This window comes from Girardinichthys multiradiatus, chromosome 9 (genome assembly GCF_021462225.1).
Source record: "Girardinichthys multiradiatus isolate DD_20200921_A chromosome 9, DD_fGirMul_XY1, whole genome shotgun sequence".
In the NCBI taxonomy this organism is placed as follows: domain Eukaryota; kingdom Metazoa; phylum Chordata; class Actinopteri; order Cyprinodontiformes; family Goodeidae; genus Girardinichthys; species Girardinichthys multiradiatus.
The window spans coordinates 40,695,785-40,720,714 of record NC_061802.1 but is presented as its reverse complement, the minus strand read 5'-3'; the positions used below and the strand labels follow the sequence as shown (position 1 = coordinate 40,720,714).

At 39.4% G+C, this 24,930-nt stretch overlaps 1 protein-coding gene across 6 annotated transcripts in view; it reads left to right on the top strand.

Moving 5' to 3' along the window:
- Positions 1-24,930, top strand: part of LOC124874026 (LIM domain containing preferred translocation partner in lipoma) — a 211,976-nt gene that overhangs the window by 52,719 nt on the left and 134,327 nt on the right. For 5 of the 6 annotated variants that reach the window (XM_047375169.1, XM_047375165.1, XM_047375166.1 and 2 more), the window contains one exon: positions 14,218-14,411. In XM_047375169.1, the coding sequence (XP_047231125.1) occupies positions 14,222-14,411 (190 nt within the window). In that variant the 5' untranslated portion in view covers positions 14,218-14,221. Of the gene's footprint in view, positions 1-5,484; positions 5,504-14,217; positions 14,412-24,930 lie in introns of those variants that run through there. The other variant, XM_047375170.1, reaches the window with a different exon arrangement.

The window sequence follows — 24,930 nt, the reverse complement described above, 5'->3', positions numbered from 1 at the left end:
ACAGTGCACATTGAGAAAAGCTTTTTCTAAACCATTTTTTATCTCTGTGCCTTGCTGTAAAACACTTGGAATTACCTGGTGTATGAATGGTACTACACAAATAAACAGTCGCTGTAAAATAGGATTTTTGCTATTATTATGTTTCATTTTTTCACCTGGCTTTAGCACCTTTTATTAAGAATTGGCAAGATTAATGTAACTAGCATTACAAAAGACCGCCGTCTTAGTGTGGATATTCAAGAGACTCTAAATGCTTGACTTTTAGATTCACAAAAGCCTAACATCGTTCCTATATTCAATATGATACACACAATGACAGCAATGAAAGTTCAATAAAATAAAGCTGAGCAATTTAGCTTTACAGGAATTCACCTCCTTCTGATTAAAGTGTTGCTCTCTGGCAGCCTGACTGGACCTCAGACATGCTGTAGATTTTAGTTTTCTTTTAAATAGCTTTGTACATTTCTGTCTTTTCCTCCAACTTCATTGTGACATTGTGACCCTGCCATTTAAAAGCTAACTTTCAGTCTTTTTCATTCAGTAACAACTGGTGCTCTGGAAGGTGTTGTTTTCAGCACTCACATATGGTGTGTTCACTGATCGAAAAAGATTGGATTGTTGGGTTTCCTACCATCAGGGCAGATCCAGATGAGAATTGTTCCAGACGATTTCTCGCTTCATCGCTGAATTGTCAACTTATTGCTGTTGTAGGTTATTTGGTCTCTCTGCCTCTAGTCAGTCAGTTCTTTACAATCTTATAAACACACACACACACACACACACACATGTTTAGCCGTAACCAAACAAGCAGTCACACTAATAAAGAAATGCTATCAGTCAAATGACCCTCTGAGTAAGAGAGTAAGGATACACAGATTCTTTTAAAGTTCCACGCCTTTTGTCCATTGGATGCATCTAAGATGATGCCAGAACGTTTGAGTTGAAGCTGTAGAGCTTCTGTTTGATGTCTCCCTTGGTTTTCTCTTTGCTCATGGTGGGGGTGATTGTTGGGGTGTGGGGGGTATAAGTCTTTGTTGTAGTCACAGCTCCAAATCTCATTTGTAATGGTTATCAACTGGTTGGGCTCTCCACAATAGCTAATGGGGAAAACAAATCTATATTTGCCATGTTTATCATTTGATTAACCTTCATATTATCCCTGTGTAATTAGCCTAATTATGAGAGGCTTTAAACAGAATGTCTGATAGCTCCTTGCATAAGCAGGCCTGATATTTCCTGGCCTCAGACCAGTGGCTCACTCCTGTTTGACGGCTGCCTCTGAAGCAGGTAGAGCGTGGCTGTGTCTCCTAATGCGGATTAAGCCAGGGGTAAAATCATCTGTAACATTTGGAAATCTTTAGCCGGTGACAGTTAGAGTTTTTCATAGAAAATACTTCATGAACGAGTGTGTCAGAACATAGGCATACAGTGCTGAAGTTGAGAATTCACAGCTATGCACGTTAGCCAAGAACTAACAGTTAAAGAACGGTGACACCCAGCTGGTTCCCTCTTTCCCTCTCTGTGAAGAACTTGATGCCCGTCTCCTTTTATCAGACCAGAGCCGCCCTTCGTATCACTGCGTTGGTGTCTGGGCGCTGACAGGATGAGCTCTGATTGGAACCCTCTTTCCTCAAAGAGCTCTGAGCACACTAGCTTTGACACAACAAAAGGTGATTTTTGCCTGCTGGCTTTCTCCTCATTGTCTCTCTTGGTTTGCGTCAACTTGCCAAACTTTGTTTGGATGTTGACTTACAGCAGGTGTTGGAATACGATGGACTGCTGCTTGTATTAGAGGTTAATTCGTTTCGCTAAGTTATCAAGAACTTTCTTTGTCCACAACAGCGTTAAACTTTGTTGTGTTAAGACACCAACAGAGCAGCTAGGCAGCAAACACATTCTTCAAATCATTTGTTTTAACTGACATTTATGTCTTCGTAGTTCTAAATGATAAAATTTTGAATATTTAGGGAAATTTTTTAATTTATGCATAAAAAAGTGTCTCAAGATGGTTAAAACTAGTGGAACATCTTAAAAAAACACCTTTTATACAAACTGTTTGATCAACAAGGGCTTTTATTTTTCTGGCAATTCTTATTGTTAATTATGTATTCTTTGGTAAATAAAGTTTTAGGTATATAAGCAATGGATTGAGGCTGTTTAGTTGAGACTGAATAAAGAATAAGGTTAAATAAAACAACATGAAATGTGTGTCTCTTCCAACATCTACATACCTGAAAGCAAAAGTCAGCCTCTGTCACTGATTTTATTCTGTTCTGATGTGAAGCCAAATATGCATGTTTGTTAGAACATAGAACCTTAAAAGTAGATCTGGCTCACAGGTGTTTATAAATCTCATACTGTTTTTAAGTATCTGTTTTAGTGTAGAATTATCCAGTTCAGATTTGAAAAGTCAAAGGATTAGAGATGTTGACTTGGAGGTAATCCATAGCAGTCTAGCAAGGAAGCTGCGAAGGAAAGGCTAACTTCAGCGTTGTTGTCCAGAGGTGGAACTCAATCAGCTTTTCTCTTTTCCAACATCCAAAATTCTGCCAAATAAACATTTAAAGCTGATGGAGTGTTGTCAGCCAGCCTGATGAGGAAAACTACAATTCAAGAGCTACTTTGAAAGCTACCTTGAAATGGAAGAAGACATACAGGTCCTTCTCAAAATATTAGCATATTGTGATAAAGTTAATTATTTTCCATAATGTCATGATGAAAATTTAACATTCATATATTTTAGATTCATTGCACACTAACTGAAATATTTCAGGTCTTTTATTGTCTTAATACGGATGATTTTGGCATACAGCTCATGAAAACCCAAAATTCCTATCTCACAAAATTAGCATATTATTAAAAGGGTGTCTAAACGAGCTATGAACCTAATCATCTGAATCAAGTTAACTCTAAACACCTGCAAAAGATTCCTGAGGCCTTTAAAACTCCCAGCCTGGTTCATAACTCAAAACCCCAATCATGGGTAAGACTGCCGACCTGACTGCTGTCCAGAAGGCCACTATTGACACCTTCAAGCAAGAGGGTAAGACACAGAAAGACATTTCTGAACGAATAGGCTGTTCCCAGAGTGCTGTATCAAGGCACCTCAGTGGGAAGTCTGTGGGAAGGAAAAAGTGTGCCAGAAAACGCTGCACAACAAGAAGAGGTGACCGGACCCTGAGGAAGATTGTGGAGAAGGGCCGATTCCAGACCTTGGGGGACCTGCGGAAGCAGTGGACTGAGTCTGGAGTAGAAACATCCAGAGCCACCGTGCACAGGCGTGTGCAGGAAATGGGCTACAGGTGCCGCATTCCCCAGGTCAAGCCACTTTTGAACCAGAAACAGCGGCAGAAGCGCCTGACCTGGGCTACAGAGAAGCAGCACTGGACTGTTGCTCAGTGGTCCAAAGTACTTTTTTGGATGAAAGCAAATTCTGCATGTCATTCGGAAATCAAGGTGCCAGAATCTGGAGGAAGACTGGGGAGAAGGAAATGCCAAAATGCCAGAAGTCCAGTGTCAAGTACCCACAGTCAGTGATGGTCTGGGGTGCCGTGTCAGCTGCTGGTGTTGGTCCACTGTGTTTTATCAAGAGCAGGGTCAATGCAGCTAGCTATCAGGAGATTTTGGAGCACTTCATGCTTCCATCTGCTGAAAAGCTTTATGGAGATGAAGATTTCATTTTTCAGCACGACCTGGCACCTGCTCACAGTGCCAAAACCACTGGTAAATGGTTTACTGACCATGGTATCACTGTGCTCAATTGGCCTGCCAACTCTCCTGACCTGAACCCCATAGAGAATCTGTGGGATATTGTGAAGAGAACGTTGAGAGACTCAAGACCCAACACTCTGGATGAGCTAAAGGCCGCTATCGAAGCATCCTGGGCCTCCATAAGACCTCAGCAGTGCCACAGGCTGATTGCCTCCATGCCACGCCGCATTGAAGCAGTCATTTCTGCCAAAGGATTCCCGACCAAGTATTGAGTGCATAACTGTACATGATTATTTGAAGGTTGACGTTTTTTATGTTAAAAACACTTTTCTTTTATTGGTCGGATGAAATATGCTAATTTTGTGAGATAGGAATTTTGGGTTTTCATGAGCTGTATGCCAAAATCATCCGTATTAAGACAATAAAAGACCTGAAATATTTCAGTTAGTGTGCAATGAATCTAAAATATATGAATGTTAAATTTTCATCATTACATTATGGAAAATAATTTACTTCATCACAATATGCTAATATTTTGAGAAGGACCTGTACATGGAAAATGTCAAGCCTGAAGCACTCACCTTCATATCTGTGGGAACATAATAATTAGACTGACTCAGCGATTGGATGGAGGTTCCTTAGAGTTCTCTGTGATAAGAAATAATGGGTCTTTTTGTCGTGGTGCGACATTTTGGACTTTGTTGTGGTTTTGTGTTTTATTTAATTTTGAAAACTGGCTCTGTGTTTATCTGTTCTTTCTTTCTAGGTGAAACGACTAAAGGAGCTACATCCATTAACCTTTACTTTTCCTTCCCATAGAAAGTACTCCTGGATCAGTGCTTCTGTGTTTTCTTTGTGTCTCTGTTCTCTCAAACCCCCAGTCGGTCGTGGCAGATGGCTGCTCACACTGAGCCTGGTTTTGTATTTATGTTTATTGCTTTCTGTTTTCCTGACAGTTCTGGTTTCCTTCTCCCTCCCAGTGTGTTCTCCTCTCGCCTTTAGTTCCCTTGGTGTTGCTTTCCTATTTATGTACTTGGAATGGTTTCCTTATTATTATTATTATTATTATTATTATTATTATTATAGTTCTCTGGTTCCTTAGCTTTGCTCTCGTTTTATGTTCATGTTTTAGTATTAGTTCCTTTGCACTCTCCTATTTATTAGTTTATTTTCTGTTACTCCTCTCGTCATTAGTTTTCCTCTTTTAGTTATTAATTACTCTGCTTTTGTTCCCTTTACATTCATTGTCCCCTTTAGCTTTGTTCCTCTAGTTTATCTTTATTCTCCAGTACCTCCTTATAGGTTAGCTTTAGTTATTGTTTACTATATTCTAGTCCTCGTTTCCTTTGCTTCATCAACGTTTTGTTCTATCAGTGTTGGTTTAGGTTTGTTTACTTTTGTAGTCAGGGTTTCTTTATGGTTTCTTTTTTGCTAAGTCCTTAGATCTTAGGTTGTTGTGTTTCCTCCGGTTTCTCAGTTTCCTTTAGTTCATGTTTTGATTCTTGTGCTTTATTTATCTTGGTCTATAGTTTCGTTTAGGTCTGTTCACTGTCTTGTTAAGTAGTCCCTTTCCTCATGCTTTAGTTTTTGTATTAGGTTCACCTGCTCCCTCTGCCTCCTTGCTTCCATGTCACACCTGTTCCTTGTTTCTTTGATTACCTGCCCTTTGTTATCCCTCAGTATATTAGTTAGTCTGGTTTCTGTGTTCAAGGCTGGTTCCTTCCGTTCACTACTCCGTTCACAACCTCTGATTAAGTTCAGTTTTTGCTATGTTCCTGCAGTGAGTACTCAAGTAAGATTTGGATTTGTCTCATGCTTGTACCTGCAGTGATTTTGCTACGTTTTTGCTACGGTTGGAAAACCTTGGATAAAGATTAGACTTTTACAACATGCTGTTGCCAAACTCTTGTCTGCGCTTTGGTCAACCTAAACCTCAGAACGCGACACTTTTAATATCGCAAGATCTCGGCTCCACATCAAACTTTAGTTTTATGTTCGGGTCTGGACATTCTAGGCGTGCTAAAAAAATCACATTTATATTTTACTGTATGGGACAAACAATATATTCCAACCTGTGAATCATACTGTATCAGAAGGCTGTTCCCATTGAACCTTCCGTGTTTCCTGTTTGTACTTTTGTTGTTTGTTAGACCTCGCATTCTTATTCTCCAAATGAGCAACCAAACAATTTATGGTGTAAATATAAAACATAAATTATGTATTTCTTATCTATTTTCCCACATTGGAATTTAATTTGCATGAATATTTTTCATTTGAAAGCATTTTCATTTCATCTTTGTTGAACATGAACAGCTTCCCTGAATCCAACCACCTTTGGCCTTGAGACTGCACACATACTATTCTATACACCAGAATCCAGTTAAAACGTTTCTAAAAGGTCCTTTTGAACCCTTGAACTTGTTCAATAATTCAGCTGGAGAGGGTAAATTTGGCCTTCTCCTGTTTAAAAAAAAAAAAAAAAAGACTGGTGGTATCCTAATAAATAATTCTGCCATGCTTCAAAAGTTTAGAATGGTTTCTTCCTTCTATAGGTCTGTCTCAGAGGGTTGGATTTTTGTGGACGTTTTCAAATAAAACACAATGACATTAAGACAAGTAAGATGGGATGATCTGCGATAAGATCCCCAGCCTTTGTTTTGGTCTGGGAAAAATTTGTCCTGTAGCTGTAGTGTTTGCAGTGGCTCAGTTTCAGAACACGATGTTTGACTTGCCCACTCATCTGATGTACTGAGACTGCTGTTGCTCCTGATCTGTTAAATTTTTAACACTTGAAAAAGGTTCTAAACAGCCTTTTGCTTTTATTAATATGTCAACAGATGACATAGTGTTGCACTTACAGCACCTTCAAATATTTACTCTTCTGTAAAAAAAACATTTCCAGATCCATAATGACCATTTGACCTCCCGCCCCTTCCCTGTTTCCTAACAGAGAGATGAGTGCACGGCGGACTTGTTTATTTAATGTTGCTTTCACCTGTTCAGCCATTCAACCAACCCTCCGAAGAAGGGCAGGTCCAATGCTGGGAAAACTCGGCAACAACCTCTTGCAGATGGAACCTTTAATTTTTAAAGTGTTTTCATCCACTTGGCTGATCCTGCACAGGTTGCGTCACGAACTGCGAGTGCAAAGTCCCAGTCGCCTTCCAGCCATTTATTTGGAAAGAATCTGCCAGCCAAAGTGTGTCTCTGTCTTCATGTCTGAAGTTCATGTTTGAAGTACTGTTTTGATCGGTGGTTACTGAGCCAAAAGCTGTTTAGTTTTAAGTGTTATCTACTCATGGGAGGAAGCCCAAGGTGGGAGAAAGGGATCATAATTACCCTTTTAGTCTTAGTTCATGTTCCAGTTTTCTGGGACAAGGCAATATTCTGAGATATGTTTAATTAAATAGAGGTTTTGGTATGTGTAAAAAATCTAATAGTGATTGGTTGAAAAAGCTTTCAGTGAACTTTCCTTATTATACCTAATGTTTAGTTGTACATGGATGACAATAGAAAGAAAGGTTCACCTTTTGCAAAACAAACTGACCTTGCACACACCACGGTCTATTTGATAAATTGAGCAACTCTGCATTGAACCTTTCTGTCAAAGAGCACCTGAGCTGCCTCATAGAGGGATACAGAGGTGTTACTTCTCCACTTTGCTCACCTACATTTAATATTAATTGTAATGATGGCCTTCCCTAAACTGTATGATGACAGTAGTTAATGCCTCAAAGCTACGATTAGTTAGTTAGGGAACTCTGGGCCTGTTTGCCCCATTTTGTACCTCCGGGTTGCCATTTGATTCCTTTCCTGCTTCCGTTTTGTATTGTACATGTAAACACCCTCCTCTCCATGAGCAAAAATCAACAGGACCGTGGACAAGGTCCAGCCCTGGCAGGGTACTTCCTTTGGGATATCATGATAGTGATAATGACTTCAGATATTTTAGAGTAATATTTTATGGTTTGTGTCACGATAAAAAAAACAAACCGAAGGAAACATTCAACAGTTTTTCGCTTTAAATCCTCTCAATGCATTCAGTCAACACTGCAAACAAATATATTGCTTTAAAAATAAAATGTACCCACCATCAATTAGGCTACTTCATAACTCTAGTTGCATTAAGCACTGCAAAATCATTGCAAACAGTACATATTGACTGCATGCAGTCACCTTTTCAAACACAGTATGTTTGAAGTTTTCCTAGAACCAACAGTGGAAAACCTGTTCGAAGAGCAAAAGTATTGTTCTTAATAAAATTTATGAGTTAGTGTTTTATTTTCACTGATTCATATCCCTGTATTGTTTTTTTCCTGGTAGACAATAAATGATACTAATGCGCTTATCCCTACTTTGGTATTACAACTCAGCTACTGTATTCTGGGTTATTTTGATCAGTCAGATTTCTTAAAAAATAAAAGTGCCCATTCCGAGCCATAAGTTAGCCATTAGAGCAGTACTATACACATTATTCATTAAAATACAAAGAAAGATGATCCTGAAGTACACTGATGTGCCCAAAACACCAAAACAAGTGTTACTTTTTTACTTTTCTTCAACATCATTTAGAAATTATTTTCAATGATGAATCTTCTGAGCACTTTTTAGACTACAGTTTATTGGCTGCATTGTTTGGAAAATTGTTACCTTAAGACACAACTATAGCTAGAGCCCGCAAACTACATCAAGCAAAAATAGGTGTACATTAAGTACATTTTGACTCTGTTGCTTTCTGAAATCATAATTTCGGAAGTTCAAGTGAATACACTAAGAACAGTTTCTTCCCATAAAAACACTATTTACATGTGGATGAGTGATGCAGATGTAGCAGTTAATGTCTGTGTGCAACAGTTTTCTTTTTCAGTGTGCCGCTTGCACTTAGTTGTCTGTCACTATTTTAGGATAATGAAGAAAGAAAGCTCAGTTTCTTTACAGGCTGTGAAATTAAAAGCTCTCTTATGCATCAGCTGGTTTAACCACAGTTTAGATGTTCAGCTTTTTCAGTTTCTTACAGCCGAGCTTTAAAAACAATAATATAAGAAGCTGACAGTCAGTCAGTCATTCACCAGTCAATAGAGCATTTTAAAAGGAGCAACTTCTGATCACTCGGGTTTCTGCAGTTTTGATTATGTCTTCAACATGTGATCCGGTTTGCAGGCCTTAGAGGATATTTGCTAGAAAGCATGTCAGCCCCCCTCCCCAAAAATAGAATCTCTGAACCCTGCCATTTTAAGTTAGAACTCGGTACTCTCTGTGGTCCTTTTTGGATGGTTTTGTTTGATAGTTTCCTTGGTGGATATGAAAGATTAATGTGACAGAAGCACCTGCAGCAGTTTCTCAATGACGGCTGTAAAAGTGCAGTGAAACAACTGAGAGAAGGCTGTCTGACTGGTGTGCCCTTGTGAAGCGAACGGTTTAACGTGCTGTCACAGCTCAGAGAGTCATCTCAAACTGCCCTGACAATCACAAAAGACTTTCCTTACATGAGCCTCCAATTCAAATACAGTGTTGTGTTTGTATGCTGGCGTGTGGTGGGTGTTTTTGTGTGTGTGCAAGAGCTTTTGTGGTGGGGATAACTTGCGGAGATTCATAAAAAAAGTGGAGAAAAACTAAAAGCACAAAGTGACTATTAAACCTTTTCTTAATGTTTTAATGTGGCACTAGTGGCATTTATTTTTAATTTTTTTGATGGTAAGCTGACATAAAAGGGTTGTAGAGATGGGGAAGACATGAAGCAAAGGTCGGTTGCGTCGAGGACTGAAGTCTCTGAATGTGGGTCACGCATTTTAACCCTGCGCCACCACCGCTCCCATCTTTTCTTATACTTTGTAATACGCTTGTCGCACTATTACATGTCTCCCTTGTGTTGCGTACAGAGACGTGATACCATAGAAAGCAACACTCTGCCACCATTTTACTCAGTTTGATTGCAAAATATTTCAGGTTACTAATGTCAGAAAATGCTGCTGAAGGGATGCTATATCTCTTAGGCACCATGGAAGCTACATATGTGCTTCACTGTTACAGAAATTACTCAACAGTTACTCAAATATAGCTGCAATAGCATAACCAGTGAAAAATCACCCATGGCATGCAAAATGCTTGAAAATGAAAGTGAAAGTAGAGGTTTGCCCAGGTTTTTGATTAGCTCGACTCAAATACAACCACTTGTGGGCATTAAAAAAAACCTGAAATTTCACTCAAAAAGTTTACAAAAATTTGAAGAAAAAGAAATGAGACAGTAATGTCGCAGCAAAAGTAATGTAGCATGTCTTGACTTAGCAGAACACTGTAAATTCCACACCCTTGATCCTGACATCCACACACTATTCAGAAGGATGGTGCATCAACATCAACATACATACTTACAAACCATTGAAAATTTTAATTTCCTTTCACTTAGATCCACATAACATGCATTATTATCAGTACACCAGCATACATGATAAGATAGGAGACAGTGTGACAGCAGTTTACCAATGAGGAGTGCTTCCATTTAGGCGTAAATCAGCGTGAGATATTGGGAGATATCTGGATTGAGCTTTTTTATGCCTCAATAAATGTCACCAAATTACCACCATGGATCACGGTATCGCTCATCTCTGTTGACTATAGAATGTAATAAACCCTTCAGAGGAAAACTGTTTCAGTTGGCCTTTCAAATACAAGAAAGTCATCTTGTATTGGCATCAAAGTCATCTTGTATTGGCATCAAAGTCATCTTGTATTGGCATCAAAGCTATCTGTAAAAGTCCAAACAATGTAAAATAACATGCTTTACTATTGTCTGTGTGTAGCTTCTACTATATATAAGCAAAGCTGTGCTTACTCTTCAGCAAGAAACTGTAGGATTCAACTTTTTGGCAGAACAATGAGGCCTAAAGAATACTTGGAATATCCTTTGGTTTCAAGAAACCAAGGTCAACATTGTCAGCTTAGATGATGTCTAGTAATTTAGATTTGAATTGGGCCTAAATTACCACATTGAATGCACAGTTCCGACCGTGAAACACTGACATGGGCATTTCATAATATGTGCCTTCATGAGAACAAAAGGTATTGGACAAGATGATAATCTACTCTCTGGATTGGCACAAGACGAATATTCCAGCTTGATAGTAATGTAGAACACCTTTCAGTTTAAATAAACAAAATGGAATGAGCATCATACATAATCAGAAAAACAAACGAAAATATACACACACACACACATTATATATATATATTTATATATATATATATATATATATATATATATATATATATACATACAGGGGTTGAACAATGAAACTGAAACACCTGTCATTTTAGTGTGGGAGGTTTCATGGCTAAATTGGACCAGCCTGGTAGCCAGTCTTCATTGACTGCACATTGCACCAGTAAGAGCAGAGTGTGAAGGTTCAATTAGCAGGGTAAGAACACAGTTTTGCTCAAAATATTTAAATGCACACAACATTATGGGTGACATACCAGAGTTCAAAAGAGGACAAATTGTTGCTGCATGTCTTGCTGGCACATCTGTGACCAAGACAGCAAGTCTTTGTGATGTATCAAGAGCCACGGTATCCAGGGTAATGTCAGCATACCACCAAGAAGGACGAACCACAACCAACAGGATTAACTGTGGACGCAAGAGGAAGCTGTGTGAAAGGGATGTTCGGGTGCTAACCCGGATTGTATCCAAAAAACATAAAACCACAGCTGCCCAAATCACGGCAGAATTAAATGTGCACCTCAACTCTCCTGTTTCCACCAGAACTGTCCGTCGGGAGCTCCACAGGGTCAATATACACGACCGGGCTGCTATAGCCAAACCTTTGGTCAATCATGCCAATGCCAAACGTCGGTTTCAATGGTGCAAGGAGTGCAAATCTAGGGCTGTGGACAATGTGAAACATGTATTGTTCTCTGATGAGTCCACCTTTACTGTTTTTCCCACATTCGGGAGAGTTACGGTGTGGAGAAGCCCCAAAGAAGCGTACCACCTAGACTGTTGCATGCCCAGAGTGAAGCATGGGGATGGATCAGTGATGGTTTGGGCTGCCATATCATGGCATTCCCTTGGCCCATACTTGTGCTAGATGGGCGCGTCACTGCCAAGGACTACCGAACCATTCTTGAGGACCATGTGCATCCAATGGTTCAAACATTGTATCCTGAAGGCGGTACCGTGTATCAGGATGACAATGCACCAATACACACAGCAAGACTGGTGAAAGATTGGTTTGATGAGCATGAAAGTGAAGTTGAACATCTCCCATGGCCTGCACAGTCACCAGATCTAAATATTATTGAGCCACTTTGGGGTGTTTTGGAGGAGCGAGTCAGGAAACGTTTTCCTCCACCAGTATCACGTAGTGACCTGGCCACTATCCTGCAAGAAGAATGGTTTAAAATCCCTCTGACCACTGTGCAGGACTTGTATATGTCATTCCCAAGACGAATTGATGCTGTATTGGACGCAAAAGGAGGCCCTACACCATACTAATAAATTATTGTGGTCTAAAACCAGGTGTTTCAGGTTCATTGTCCAATCCCTGTATATATATATATAGGGCTGCAACTAATGATTATTTTACTAATTGATTAATCTGTCTACTATTTTGTTTGATAAATCGATTAATAATGGGATAGCAAAATGTGCTTAATAGGAGTTTTTTTTACACAATTTGAGCTAGGTAAAGATAAAACTGTCACTAGAGGAGTTCTGGATAGAGCATATTTATAGAAAGAAGGTTTTGCATTTTAAATGTATTTATTTTTTCTCTCAGTATAAACACATGTTTTCTGAAAGGCCCCAGAGGCTACAATACCACTAAGCAAGAGGCATCACATCATGAAGACCAAGAAGCTCTCCAAACCACTCCGGGACAAAGTTGTTGAGACGTACAAGTCAGGGTGGGGTTCTAAGAAATATCCAAATCTTTGATGTTCTCCCGGAGCACCATAAAATCCATCATCTTCAAATAGAAAGCACCTGGTACCAGAACAAACCTGCCAAGAGAGGGCTGCCCACCAAAACTCTCAGACCGGGCAAGGGGGGCATTAATCAGAGAGGTAGCACAGAGACCAAAGGTAACCCTGAAGGTGCAACTTGATAGACCTTGGGTTTGACATTCGTACTGATCACAAGAAGGATGGGTTTTGGAGTTTCAACGCTGATGGTCACAGATTGCGGCCAATCAGTTTTGAAAATCAGCCTTATTTTGGTCAGCCAATTACAAACCTGAATGAGAGTCCTGACTTATTGCATACACTAGGCATTTTTCTTTGTGGTTGTTACAGACTTACAGTCTAAGACCCCCTGACACCCTCTCCCTCCAAGCCCCCACCCTATGCTTTAATCCATGTTTTCTTCTGTTTGTCATCATTCTGTTGAGAAATTACAGAATTTGACTTGAAAGGACAGGTGGGTGTAACACACCAGTGCTCATCTGAATTGTGTGCATGAAGAGCAGAAGGAAAGAAATCATAACTAAGAACCACTGAGAAGGCAGGGGGAGCAGGGGGATTTGAGCAGGTATTAAAGGATGATTGTGCGTGGGCTTGTCTGCTGTGCTCCTGAGAAAGAATGCAAACCCTGCATCAGACAGAGTGAGGATAATAAAGAGCAAGAAACATCAGAACAACAAACAAAAACAAGAATGGGAGAGAGCACGGCACATAAATAGTTCAAATATTTCAAGTGATTTCAGAAGGTTCTGGTGAAATACTGGATGTTTGTGTCCTCAGCCTCTGCAGGTTGTATTAATTTCTGATGATCTCTACTGTAACTGTAGTATACCGGATGTACATGTAAAATAAAGTGAGGGTGTTTGTAAAAGTTTAGTTAAAGGTGCACATTGGCACTTTTGATCACGGATTTTATTACTTTGCACAAATATTTAGAAACAATACAGAATAATAATATGCTGTGATAATTGAATTCATATTCCTTCATGCTTTATATATATATATATATATATATATATATATATATATATATATCAGAATGATCTGTATTTTCCCAACACTAATCCTATCTCCTTTTTGACAACTATCAGCACTTAAAAATGTTTTGGTTACATATGCATTACATCATTTTTCAATAGTCTTTCTGTTTTTAAAATACTTTGTTTTTACAGCTCTTTGTCTCGCATATCACACTTTTGATTTGTTGATGGTGTGTAGGCATTGAGAGTGAGGTTGCGAGCAGAGACGAGGATCACAGTCAGGGTTCAAAGGGATTTCCTCTCTGCTTAGGTTTTTTTTTTATCAGAAGGGACACATTGTTACATATCAAGAGAACTCTGTGTATTTCCTTTGCTTTCCTCTTTTACACCATAAGTCTGCCAGTTGCTTTGAATCTTGCGCAATAGTATTGGGGGGGGTATCTAAATTGCGTACAAAAATAATTTCTTACTTCCACTTCCACACCCCAGAGCGATTTTACTTCACTAATTTATTTTTGGTGTTTAATATATTTAGTGATATAATTTCATAATTTGTGCTTTTCCATCTCAGAGCCATGTGGAACCCACCAAATGACCAGACAGGACAGATAGCTGCCAGGATGGAGACTACTCCGTCTTTGGGAAGTGCCAGCATCTCCATCTCTCAGCAGCAATCCCCCAAGAAATTTGCCCCCGTGGTCGCACCCAAACCCAAGTTCAACCCTTTCAAACAGATGGGAGAATCCAGCCAGTCTGATCCTGCAGGTAACAACACAAAGAATACCGAAAGGAGTTTATGTCAAGCTAATGATTTATAGATTCCTATAATCAGACTGCAGTTGCTTGCCTGCATTCCTCCTCTTTCTTTTTCTAGCTTAGCTTGTAATGTTGAGATGGAAAATTTTGTCACAAATGCCTTATTCTGAAGAAAAACTTCTCTGATGGACTATGCATCTTTTGTCCTTTGCACTTCGTTGAGTTCCCCATTTCCTAAATGTCTGTCATCAACAGACCGTTTGGTATTTGTATTTAAAGAAGTCCTCCATTAGTTATTTTAGTCTGACTAAACCTATTGTTGCATGTAGACCTTGAGGAGATTTAGCTAAAGCTTTTTAAACCCTCTTCAAAACTCTGAGCATCTGAGCTCAAAATGGAAAAAAATGAATATATAAATAAACTTGGAGTGCCTTGCTAAAGTATTCATAAAGGATATGTGATATTCAGTTTTTTTTTTTTTTTCAAATAAAGTCTGAGAAAGGGGGTGTTCATTTGTATTCAGCCTTCTTTAGTCAGTACTTTATAGAGCTGTCTTTGCCACCAACACAGAGAATAGCCTAAACCAGGAGTGGGCAACTCTAGTCTGCTTCAACACACCTGAATCCAATGTATAGCTTATTACCAGGTGTGTGAACTTGACTGTGTGCTGAGGAGGTAATTTAGCCATTTGATTCAGGTGTAGCGGGCCAGAAATATCTAAAGGTTGCAGGACATCAGCCCTAAGCTAGGTTCAGATGCCTGGTCTGAACCCAGCCCTAGCTGTAGGTGTAGGTTTGTTGTTCCCTAACCTCCAGTCTCCTGCAGCCTCTAGCGCAGAGGTTCCCAAAGTGGGGGGCATGCCCCCTAGGGGGGATCAGCGCCATTGCAGGGGGGGTGCAGTATAAATAACTGAAAAACAGAATGCTTGGACACTGCTAGCATAATGGACAGGTTTCTGGCGGGGTTCCCACAGAACTGTAAAAAGAAGATAAGGAATCACCAAATTTGCTTCCAAAACAACTTTCTTCAAGCCAAATGTTAGAAAATATGACGAATCATATCTTGAAATAATTCATTTGAGACAACAAGCTGCAGAACACAGTGATCTCATGCATGCAAGCACACATCTCTGCCCTTCAGAAACATTTCCTGAGATATTTCCTGGTGCAGCTTTCCAAAGAATATGACTGGATCCGTCATCCTTTCAGTGAAAAACTACCTACAAACGTCAGCACATCAGAGGAGGAACAGTTCATTGATGTCACCTCTAATTCAACAATGCGGCTACAGTTTCAGTCAAAGACACTGGCTGCAATTTGGATTGGAGTGGAGAAAGATTATCCACTGCTAGGTAAGAGAGCCCTGGCCACACTTCTCCCTTTTGCCACATCCTGCCTTTGTGAGATAGGTTTTTCTGCTGTGGCCTCAATCAAGACAAAATACAGATCAAAGCTGGACATTGAAAACAAACTTTGAGTGTCAGTCTCAACCCAGATTTGAGAAGATCTGCAGCAACAAGCAGGCTCACACCAGTCACTAAAAAGATATGAAGATGAAAGATGTTGTTTTCACAAGAAACCTCTTCTGGGATGCCCAGGTTCTCCAGCCGGGAGCTGGCCTTCATCCTCTTCAGAGCTACAGTTTTGCACTCCTGCAGGATGTCCTTCACCTCCGTTATGTACGATGCGAAACCGACGCTCTCAAGCGCTGCCAAAAAGAGAGGAGAAAGCGCAACAATTACTTTCAGTGGTTTAAAGTCGGGAAGACACACCTCCTCACACATACTAATCCTTCGCCGTCGTTGCCAGAGGAGGAAGCCATCAATTATTTTTTTCCAAATATAAAATTTAAAATAAACTCCTCTTCTTGATGGTGTGCGTGAGAGTAACGCCTGACAACTAAATGCCCTTTTGAGTTAAATAAACCCGAGCAGGTTGACTGAACGTCAACATGAAAATAAGTGTCATGGTGAAACGACCCCCTTCCTCAAAGTTAGGTTTGGAGGTTAGCTATCTAAACACACTATCCCTGTTTGAGCGCTTTAAAGCAAACAGTGGACCGCTTCTGTTCACCGACGCTCTTACACGAAATAAAACAGGAGTCTATCAAACGACATCACACACATACACAACAAAACTACAACACTATTCGAAAAAGCCTAACTAGCCAGCTACAAGGCTAGCTAGCAGCGGTGGTCCCAGCGCGGAACAGAAGTGAACATAGGCCTCTGGTCTTCATGTTAAATTACACACAGATGGACTGTTTACTGTTTCTGGCAATTGATTGCACTGTACAGGTCCTTCTCAAAATATTAGCATATTGTGATAAAGTTCATTATTTTCCATAATGTCATGATGAAAATTTAACATTCATATATTTTAGATTCATTGCACACTAACTGAAATATTTCAGGTCTTTTATTGTCTTAATACGGATGATTGTGGCATACAGCTCATGAAAACCCAAAATTCCTATCTCACAAAATTAGCATATTTCATTCGACCAATAAAAGAAAAGTGTTTTTAATACAAAAAACGTCAACCTTCAAATAATCATGTACAGCTATGCACTCAATACTTGGTCGGGAATCCTTTTGCAGAAATGACTGCTTCAATGCGGCGTGGCATGGAGGCAATCAGCCTGTGGCACTGCTGAGGTCTTATGGAGGCCCAGGATGCTTCGATAGCGGCCTTTAGCTCATCCAGAGTGTTGGGTCTTGAGTCTCTCAACGTTCTCTTCACAATATCCCACAGATTCTCTATGGGGTTCAGGTCAGGAGAGTTGGCAGGCCAATTGAGCACAGTGATACCATGGTCAGTAAACCATTTATCTGTGGTTTTGGCACTGTGAGCAGGTGCCAGGTCGTGCTGAAAAATGAAATCTTCATCTCCATAAAGCTTTTCAGCAGATGGAAGCATGAAGTGCTCCAAAATCTCCTGATAGCTAGCTGCATTGACCCTGCCCTTGATAAAACACAGTGGACCAACACCAGCAGCTGACACGGCACCCCAGACCATCACTGACTGTGGGTACTTGACACTGGACTTCTGGCATTTTGGCATTTCCTTCTCCCCAGTCTTCCTCCAGACTCTGGCATCTTGATTTCCGAATGACATGCAGAATTTGCTTTCATCCGAAAAAAGTACTTTGGACCACTGAGCAACAGTCCAGTGCTGCTTCTCTGTAGCCCAGGTCAGGCGCTTCTGCCGCTGTTTCTGGTTCAAAAGTGGCTTGACCTGGGGAATGCAGCACCTGTAGCCCATTTCCTGCACACGCCTGTGCACGGTGGCTCTGGATGTTTCTACTCCAGACTCAGTCCACTGCTTCCGCAGGTCCCCCAAGGTCTAGAATCGGCCCTTCTCCACAATCTTCCTCAGGGTCCGGTCACCTCTTCTCGTTGTGCAGCGTTTTCTGCCACACTTTTTCCTTCCCACAGACTTCCCATTGAGGTGCCTTGATACAGCACTCTGGGAACAGCCTATTCGTTCAGAAATGTCTTTCTGTGTCTTACCCTCTTGCTTGAGGGTGTCAATAGTGGCCTTCTGGACAGCAGTCAGGTCGGCAGTCTTACCCATGATTGGGGTTTTGAGTGATGAACCAGGCTGGGAGTTTTAAAGGCCTCAGGAATCTTTTGCAGGTGTTTAGAGTTAACTCGTTGATTCAGATGATTAGGTTCATAGCTCGTTTAGAGACCCTTTTAATGATATGCTAATTTTGTGAGATAGGAATTTTGGGTTTTCATGAGCTGTATGCCAAAATAATCCGTATTAAGACAATAAAAGACCTGAAATATTTCAGTTAGTGTGCAATGAATCTAAAATATATGAATGTTAAATTTTCATCATTACATTATGGAAAATAATTAACTTTATCACAATATGCTAATATTTTGAGAAGGACCTGTATTTTGTTTAAGGGTTTCAGAGTGGGGAGGTACAGAAATGCAGGCCACACTTTTCAGATTTTATTAGAACCAAATTTTCATGTTTTCCCTCAAATCCACATAAAAATCCCAATAAAATAGATGGAAGTTTGTGGTCCTAACATGACAAAACAGCAAAAAGTTCAAGGGGTAAGAAAAGTTTTACATGGTGCCCAGATTTAAAAGGTGCTGAGTCGCATCACTTATTTTAGAGCATTTTCTGCTACTAAAACAGTGATCACCCATTCTTTAGGTTTTAATTACACTTCACTGGAACATGCATGCTTTTTAGCTTTTTCTTTTTTCTTCATCTGTTATAATTGAATCGCGGGTGGTTAGGCTGAATGCAAGGAGAGAGCAGGAAGCTCACAGCATCGACCAATAATGGTGCTCTGACCTTTATAGCACAGGGAGTTTTGCACAGTTAACTCCTTTGTACTGATCAGCCCTGGATTGCGTTTCTGTTAGAGGTGTTAATTTAAGAACACTTGTGAGAATGAGGGACTCTGAGCAGATTACAGTATTGACATTTTAGATGTGGGAAGGAGGAGGTGGAGTTCCTGCATGAATAATACTGAATAAACAGTGCAAGTGCTGTGGTTTGCAGTCATGTGTGAGTTCAGGAAGCCTTATGTTGTGCGCTTTTTTTATGTCCCCGGAGACACAATGGTTTATTTAAAAAAAACAACAAACAAGACATGTCTTCATTTCAATACAATAATTGCACCTAGCCAGTTCATGTATGCGTGGGTGTTTTAGTGCAGGTTAAAATCTTAAGTTAATAGGTTTGTTCTTTGTATTGTAAAACTGGCAAGAGTTTTTTTTTTATTTTTTTTATAGCAACTGCGTGCATAGGGTAATTGAATATTAGTCCTTTGAAAAAGGCCAGCAATATAAGAGATGATAATTGACGTCTCTTAAAAAAGTGAAAAGATCTTGGTGTTTACTTCAAGAGAGCCAATTAAAGATGGTAAAACGTGTTTGATTCTATTTTAAAAGGTCACTTTTACATGGTCAGTAACAAGTGAGAATTTTCACTCAAAGAGGAACAACATTGGGGACATTTATGCAAATTATATCAAAAATGTTTTATTTAAATAAGACTTTGGTAAATTTGTCATGAACCCTGCAGCGTCCACGATGTTCTAACGTTGGGCCCTGGCATAGAGATGATGGTGCACAGCCGTGTGTCTTCCCCCTTCCTGTCTAGATGATGTGTTGTAACACGAGCCTTATCTAAATGTCTACCCTCAAGCCCCCCTGAGAGCCCTAGATTTCCAAAACAGGGGAAACGGTTATGAAATTCGGCGTGTAGTGATCACACTGTGAGGCTGAAAACACGGCTGTCAGTGGGGGTTTGTGGTTTGAGTTCAGATCTTGTACAGCAGATGTTGGCTTTGTGAAAATTGTTCTTAGATGGCTGCTTTTTCAGGTTCGCCCAACACTGAACAGGGGGAAACAAGCAATGTGATACAAGGTGCTTAACATGAGGGCAAAGATATATTTTGTACTATAAAAACAGAAGAAGTTTAAAATAACACATCAGAAGTAAATATTTTGTTGTTATATTTCTGCATCAAATCTGAACAGTTTGTTTTCTGATCCATAGACTAGAAAATTATCCCATCCTTGTTTCCTTTGATTTCTTGATTTAAAAAAAAAAAAGTTTTTTATTATAGTTGTTTGGCTGCAGTAAGACAATTTTGAAAATAAAACAAAATATATCTGGAAGTATTTCTTGCTTTCATAAAATTTTGCACTTGAAGAACAGCATGCATGGGTTGCTGTAATAATTGTTGAAAATCCTTTGTGTATCAGCACTGCTTTGCAGCCTTTCTACATGGAGTACTTGGAGGATTAATGAATGGGGCTGCACAGTGGGGCAGTTGGTAGCAATGTTGCCTTGCAACAAGAAGGTAAGCGGGTGTAGACAATAAATGGATTGATTTATTTTGTTTAAAGAAGTCAGAAATATAATGGTAGATAACTATTAGTTTTTACTTTTGAACTGAGCAATAATACAATTCGCAGGACTTGATTGTTGGATGCCATGTCAGCTGAGTGTGTGCAGCTTGGGTGAATGCATTGCATTTCTTCATTGCTTCGATCTAATTTGGTTTTTGGGTGATGCGTCCCCTAAAATCTGCATTCATCTTATGTTAAAACATGAGTATTTAATAATGACACGTATGATGTAGATTACTATCAACATTTTGAACATGCAAACTGGAGCGCTAAAACCGTCTGCAGACTTTCTGGTCGAAGGATAAGACATTTTATGAACAGATTATCGGGGTCTCTTTTTTTTTTTGTTAATTCTTTTATGTCAATGTGGGGAACTGTCTGATAAAAAAAAATTTGGGGATTAACATAAAAAATAGGGGCAAGTCAATTTGGTGCAGTGGCTCAATGTCTCTTTTGTCTAGCAGGGGCCAGCAGTGGGGCTGGAATGAGCAATCAGAAGCCATGTTTATTGTGGGGACAAAGAAGCCTGCGCAGGCGGGGTGGCTCAGAAAGAGCAAGGTTAGGCCTCACATAGATTTTATTTAAGGGACATATTTGTTCTGATTAAAGCCCAGCAGGAGCGCATGAAGTCTCAGACAGTGACCCTTTACTTAAAATGTCTTAAATGGGATCACATGTCAGTGTTTAGGTTTATCCTATATACTGGAAGACATATGTGAAGGTCAGTAATGATGTTTTTTCATTCTCTGTAGAGCAGCTTGTGGTCCTTGCAGCAACATCAAAACTGAGCAATACAGACATTTTATCAGTTTAAAAATAACTTGAGAAGATGGGCTGTCATAATTACAATTTACTTTCAATTTAATGCTAAAGATAATCCATGGCAGCCTAGACATACATTTGTAGAATATTTCTTGGATGCAAAAACCAACAGAAACAAAATAAATCAAATAATTAAATGTTGTGATAATTATTTTCCTAACTGTAACTATATTATAAAAGAAATGTAGTAATGCACAATACATGGGTACTTAAACATACTGATGCTGCTGACACCTCTGGGTCCGTTATTCTTCTACATCCTATTCCCCATTCATACCCAATACTTCCCCAAACAAACCAGTTTGTACTTATGTACTTAGCCAGTAGGTATCAGTGTATTTCTCTTGGTAGTTAAGTATTTTGATGAATTATGGAGATATTCATAAAAAAATGACAAAATCCATTGTTAAATATCAGTTAATTCATTATTTTTCAAAGATTTTAATAAAATGTGCTTAATTAATTTTAAGTCTAATCCCTGTTTGGGTAGCCTGACTTCTAAAACAAAAATTTCACATTTATAGCATGCCACAAAGTAAAATTTAAGCTAAGATTTGGATTTTAAAGTATGAATTATATGTATAAAGTGCCACCTCCAGCATGATAAAAATAAATAAATCCTTTTCCATCTTTTCCATTTAGTAGACATGGATAGAAAAGTACTTCAAATCATCTGACGAGGAGGTGATCTGCTTCTAACACTGGGAACGATACCCTTTTCTGGTTGGCCTCATTAAAAATTAACCACTCGCTCAACTAAGTTCTTTACCACTCCTTGTTTAAAAAAACCCAGTGCTTTAACTTAAGGTTTCATTCGTTGGCTCCTCCTGAGAAGGTTTGGTTATTTCTGAGCCCATCTGGTTGGGGAATGTGAACACTGTTCTGCACGCGGTCCTTTGTGGGTTGACCCGATTTCCCCGCCTTCATAAACTGACCTGCATTTGGCCAGTTGCAAACGCCAACCTCCGCCCCTGTGTAACACATAGCACACATAACAGTTTCAATAAGGATGTTTTTTTTTTTTTTTTAAATACATGATCAAAGTTTGAAATCAGCTTTACCCTTCATGTTGCCAGATTTGATTGTGGCCTAAAGACTAAATCTCTTAATATTAAAAGGTTGAAAGTTCATATTGTACTATAACGGGCCTTCTTTACATACATTTTTCTAAACTTAAAGAAAATTGAACCTGTGTTACCAGATTTCAAAGCAGCTGCCAGCATGGATCATGTGTGATGGTGACGAGATTTGTGTGGTGCTGTAAAACTTAATGTCGAGGGCAAAATCAGGCACTCAAAACAGCAGAAATTCACTTTCTGCCTAATCTGATTGCTTTTAAGTTTCACCCTTAGTCATGTGTTCACCGTTCAGATTGCTTGTTTTTGTGCTCATATTTTATTCAACACTTTGAAAATTCTTTCAGTTTTTATTCATTTTAAACACAAATCTCTTCAGAATCCTCTTTTTGACTGTCTGAAACAAAAGTAAAAATATTCATGGTCTGATCAATTAGTGTTAAACATTCTTAAAAATCTATAATTTTTCAGCAGCCACACTCAAGATGTCACATCGCATGATCAGAATGTACTTGTGTGCAGATAACATCACTTGGAAAAAAAAGCCCAAAACCCACTTGTTTAATTACTGACTAATTTGTAACTCCCAGTACAGTTTCATAATGTCTGGTTGCTGATCATCAAGGGCACTAAGCTTTTTGGGGGCTAATCAGAGTGAAAGTTAAACATCCGACAAGTGCTGTTTTTAGTTTGGGGGGAAAAAAGAGCAACTTGAACAGCGAGTTTCAACAGAAGTTGCTAATTGTTTGCTAAGAGCAGTTCAAACATGTGCATAAGCTGTTTTTATTCCTCCCTGCTTGACTGGCCAGAGGCAAACTGACTACCGGTTGTTATGTCAGAGTCCCTCATGGGTGTCACCAGGAGAATTTACAGGAAATACACCATTGAGTAGATCAGTCTCCCTGTGGATACCACAGGCTCATGCTCTCGGCTCATACAAAGGCAACTTTTCTCTAAGTAGAGCACAGCAGACTGTACCTCAACTTCTTGTTGTGTTAATTCTGCAGCTTGTGCAAAGCATGTGTAAATCTTGAATTGTGATTGTTTTCTTTTATTCATATTACTATTTTAATAAAATTGGTATTTTGGTCTTCGTAGTGCAACTTCAAGACTTTAGTCTGAGATCTGATATTGCATGAATGAAATGTTTCACTTCTTGTCACTAGCCTCTGGTATTGTGATATATTTCTCCTCACATCCTGCTTGATCATCTTCACTTTTGTCTGTATAATGAAAGGAAGTTGAGATGCTAAGGAAGAATTCAGAAACTGGGCTTACAATTGGGTTATTTTATGAAGCTGTGAAAGACTAAACTGGCCTTGGGTTTTCCAGCTAAATACATTTTTTTCCCGGAGTTGTATTTAAAAAATGTCTGACAATAATTTCAGCTGATTGAGTTTACTGTGGATTTTCTAACTGAATGAGTTCTTTGTAAACCCTTAAACTGAGGAGAGCCCATCCCTCTACACCTGAATGTCAGCTGACAAACATTTCCACCTCAGCATGTTCAAGAATGAGCAGCCCTATTATCCCCGAGCCCTATATTGTAATATCAGCTGTATGAATCTATAGTTTCATTTAGGACTGAGTAGAGGAGCCATTCAGTGAATGCTGTGCCTACCAGTTACTATCTTGCCTTTCAACACCTGTAAAATCAGGTTCAGTTGCAAACTTTCTTAAATTCCATTGGTTTAGTTTGTTAAATTCACAAAACACCCCAAAATCAGCACCACACCTTATACTTTTTGGTAGACAGGAACAACCGATAGAATCTAAGAGGTATTTTCATGAACAGCAAATGTAGTGAGATACATTGAAATAAGAAACATTTATTTGTGTGATTGGTAAAAGCACATTTCTTTGGCTGGCAACAAGGTATCTTGCAAAAGGACAATTTGCTATCAATCCAGCAAACACTCAACTGAAGGATGAACTACATCATCATCAGGACATGGATCTTCTGTATTTTTCTTTGTTCACCTTTTGGTGGTGGACAGTACTAATTGTTCCCTCGTGCAACCTCCGTCACAATTATGGAAGTTTAGTTGAGAGGATTTAGCTTAGTCTTCTAGTAGGAAATAACTTCTCTGGTCTCTCTGCAGTAAAGGCTTGATTACTACAATACCATGAAAGTTGGGATGTTGTGTAAATCGTAAATAAAAACAGACAACAATGATTTGCAAATCCTGTTTAACCTATATGCAAGCTGGCACAGGGGCATTTTAACTACTGTGTTAGATAACTTTTCCTTTTAACAACACTCAATAGGCCTTTGGGAACTGAGGAAACTAATTGTTGAAGCTTTGTAGGTGGAATTCTTTCCCATTCTTGTTTGATGAACGACTTCAGTGGCTCAACAGTCCGATGTCTGCGTTGTTGTATTTTGTGTTTTATAATGCTCCACACATTTTCAATGGGAAACAGCTCTGGACTGCAGGCAGGCCAGTCTATTACCTGCACTCCTTTACTACGAAGCCCTGCTGGTGAAACACGTGCAGAATGTGGCTTGACATTATCTTGCTGATATAAGCAGGACATTCCTTTAGCGTTGCATGTCAGAGTTTTAACTTGTAGATGTAGTGACAAACTGTGTTTACTGACAATAGTTTTCACAAGCAATCCTGAGCCCATGTGGTAGTATCCGTTACAGAATGATGTTGATTTTTAATACAGGCCCTCCTGTGGGGTCAAAGGTCACAGGCATTCAATGTTAGTTTTCAGCCTTGCTACATGCGTGCAGAGC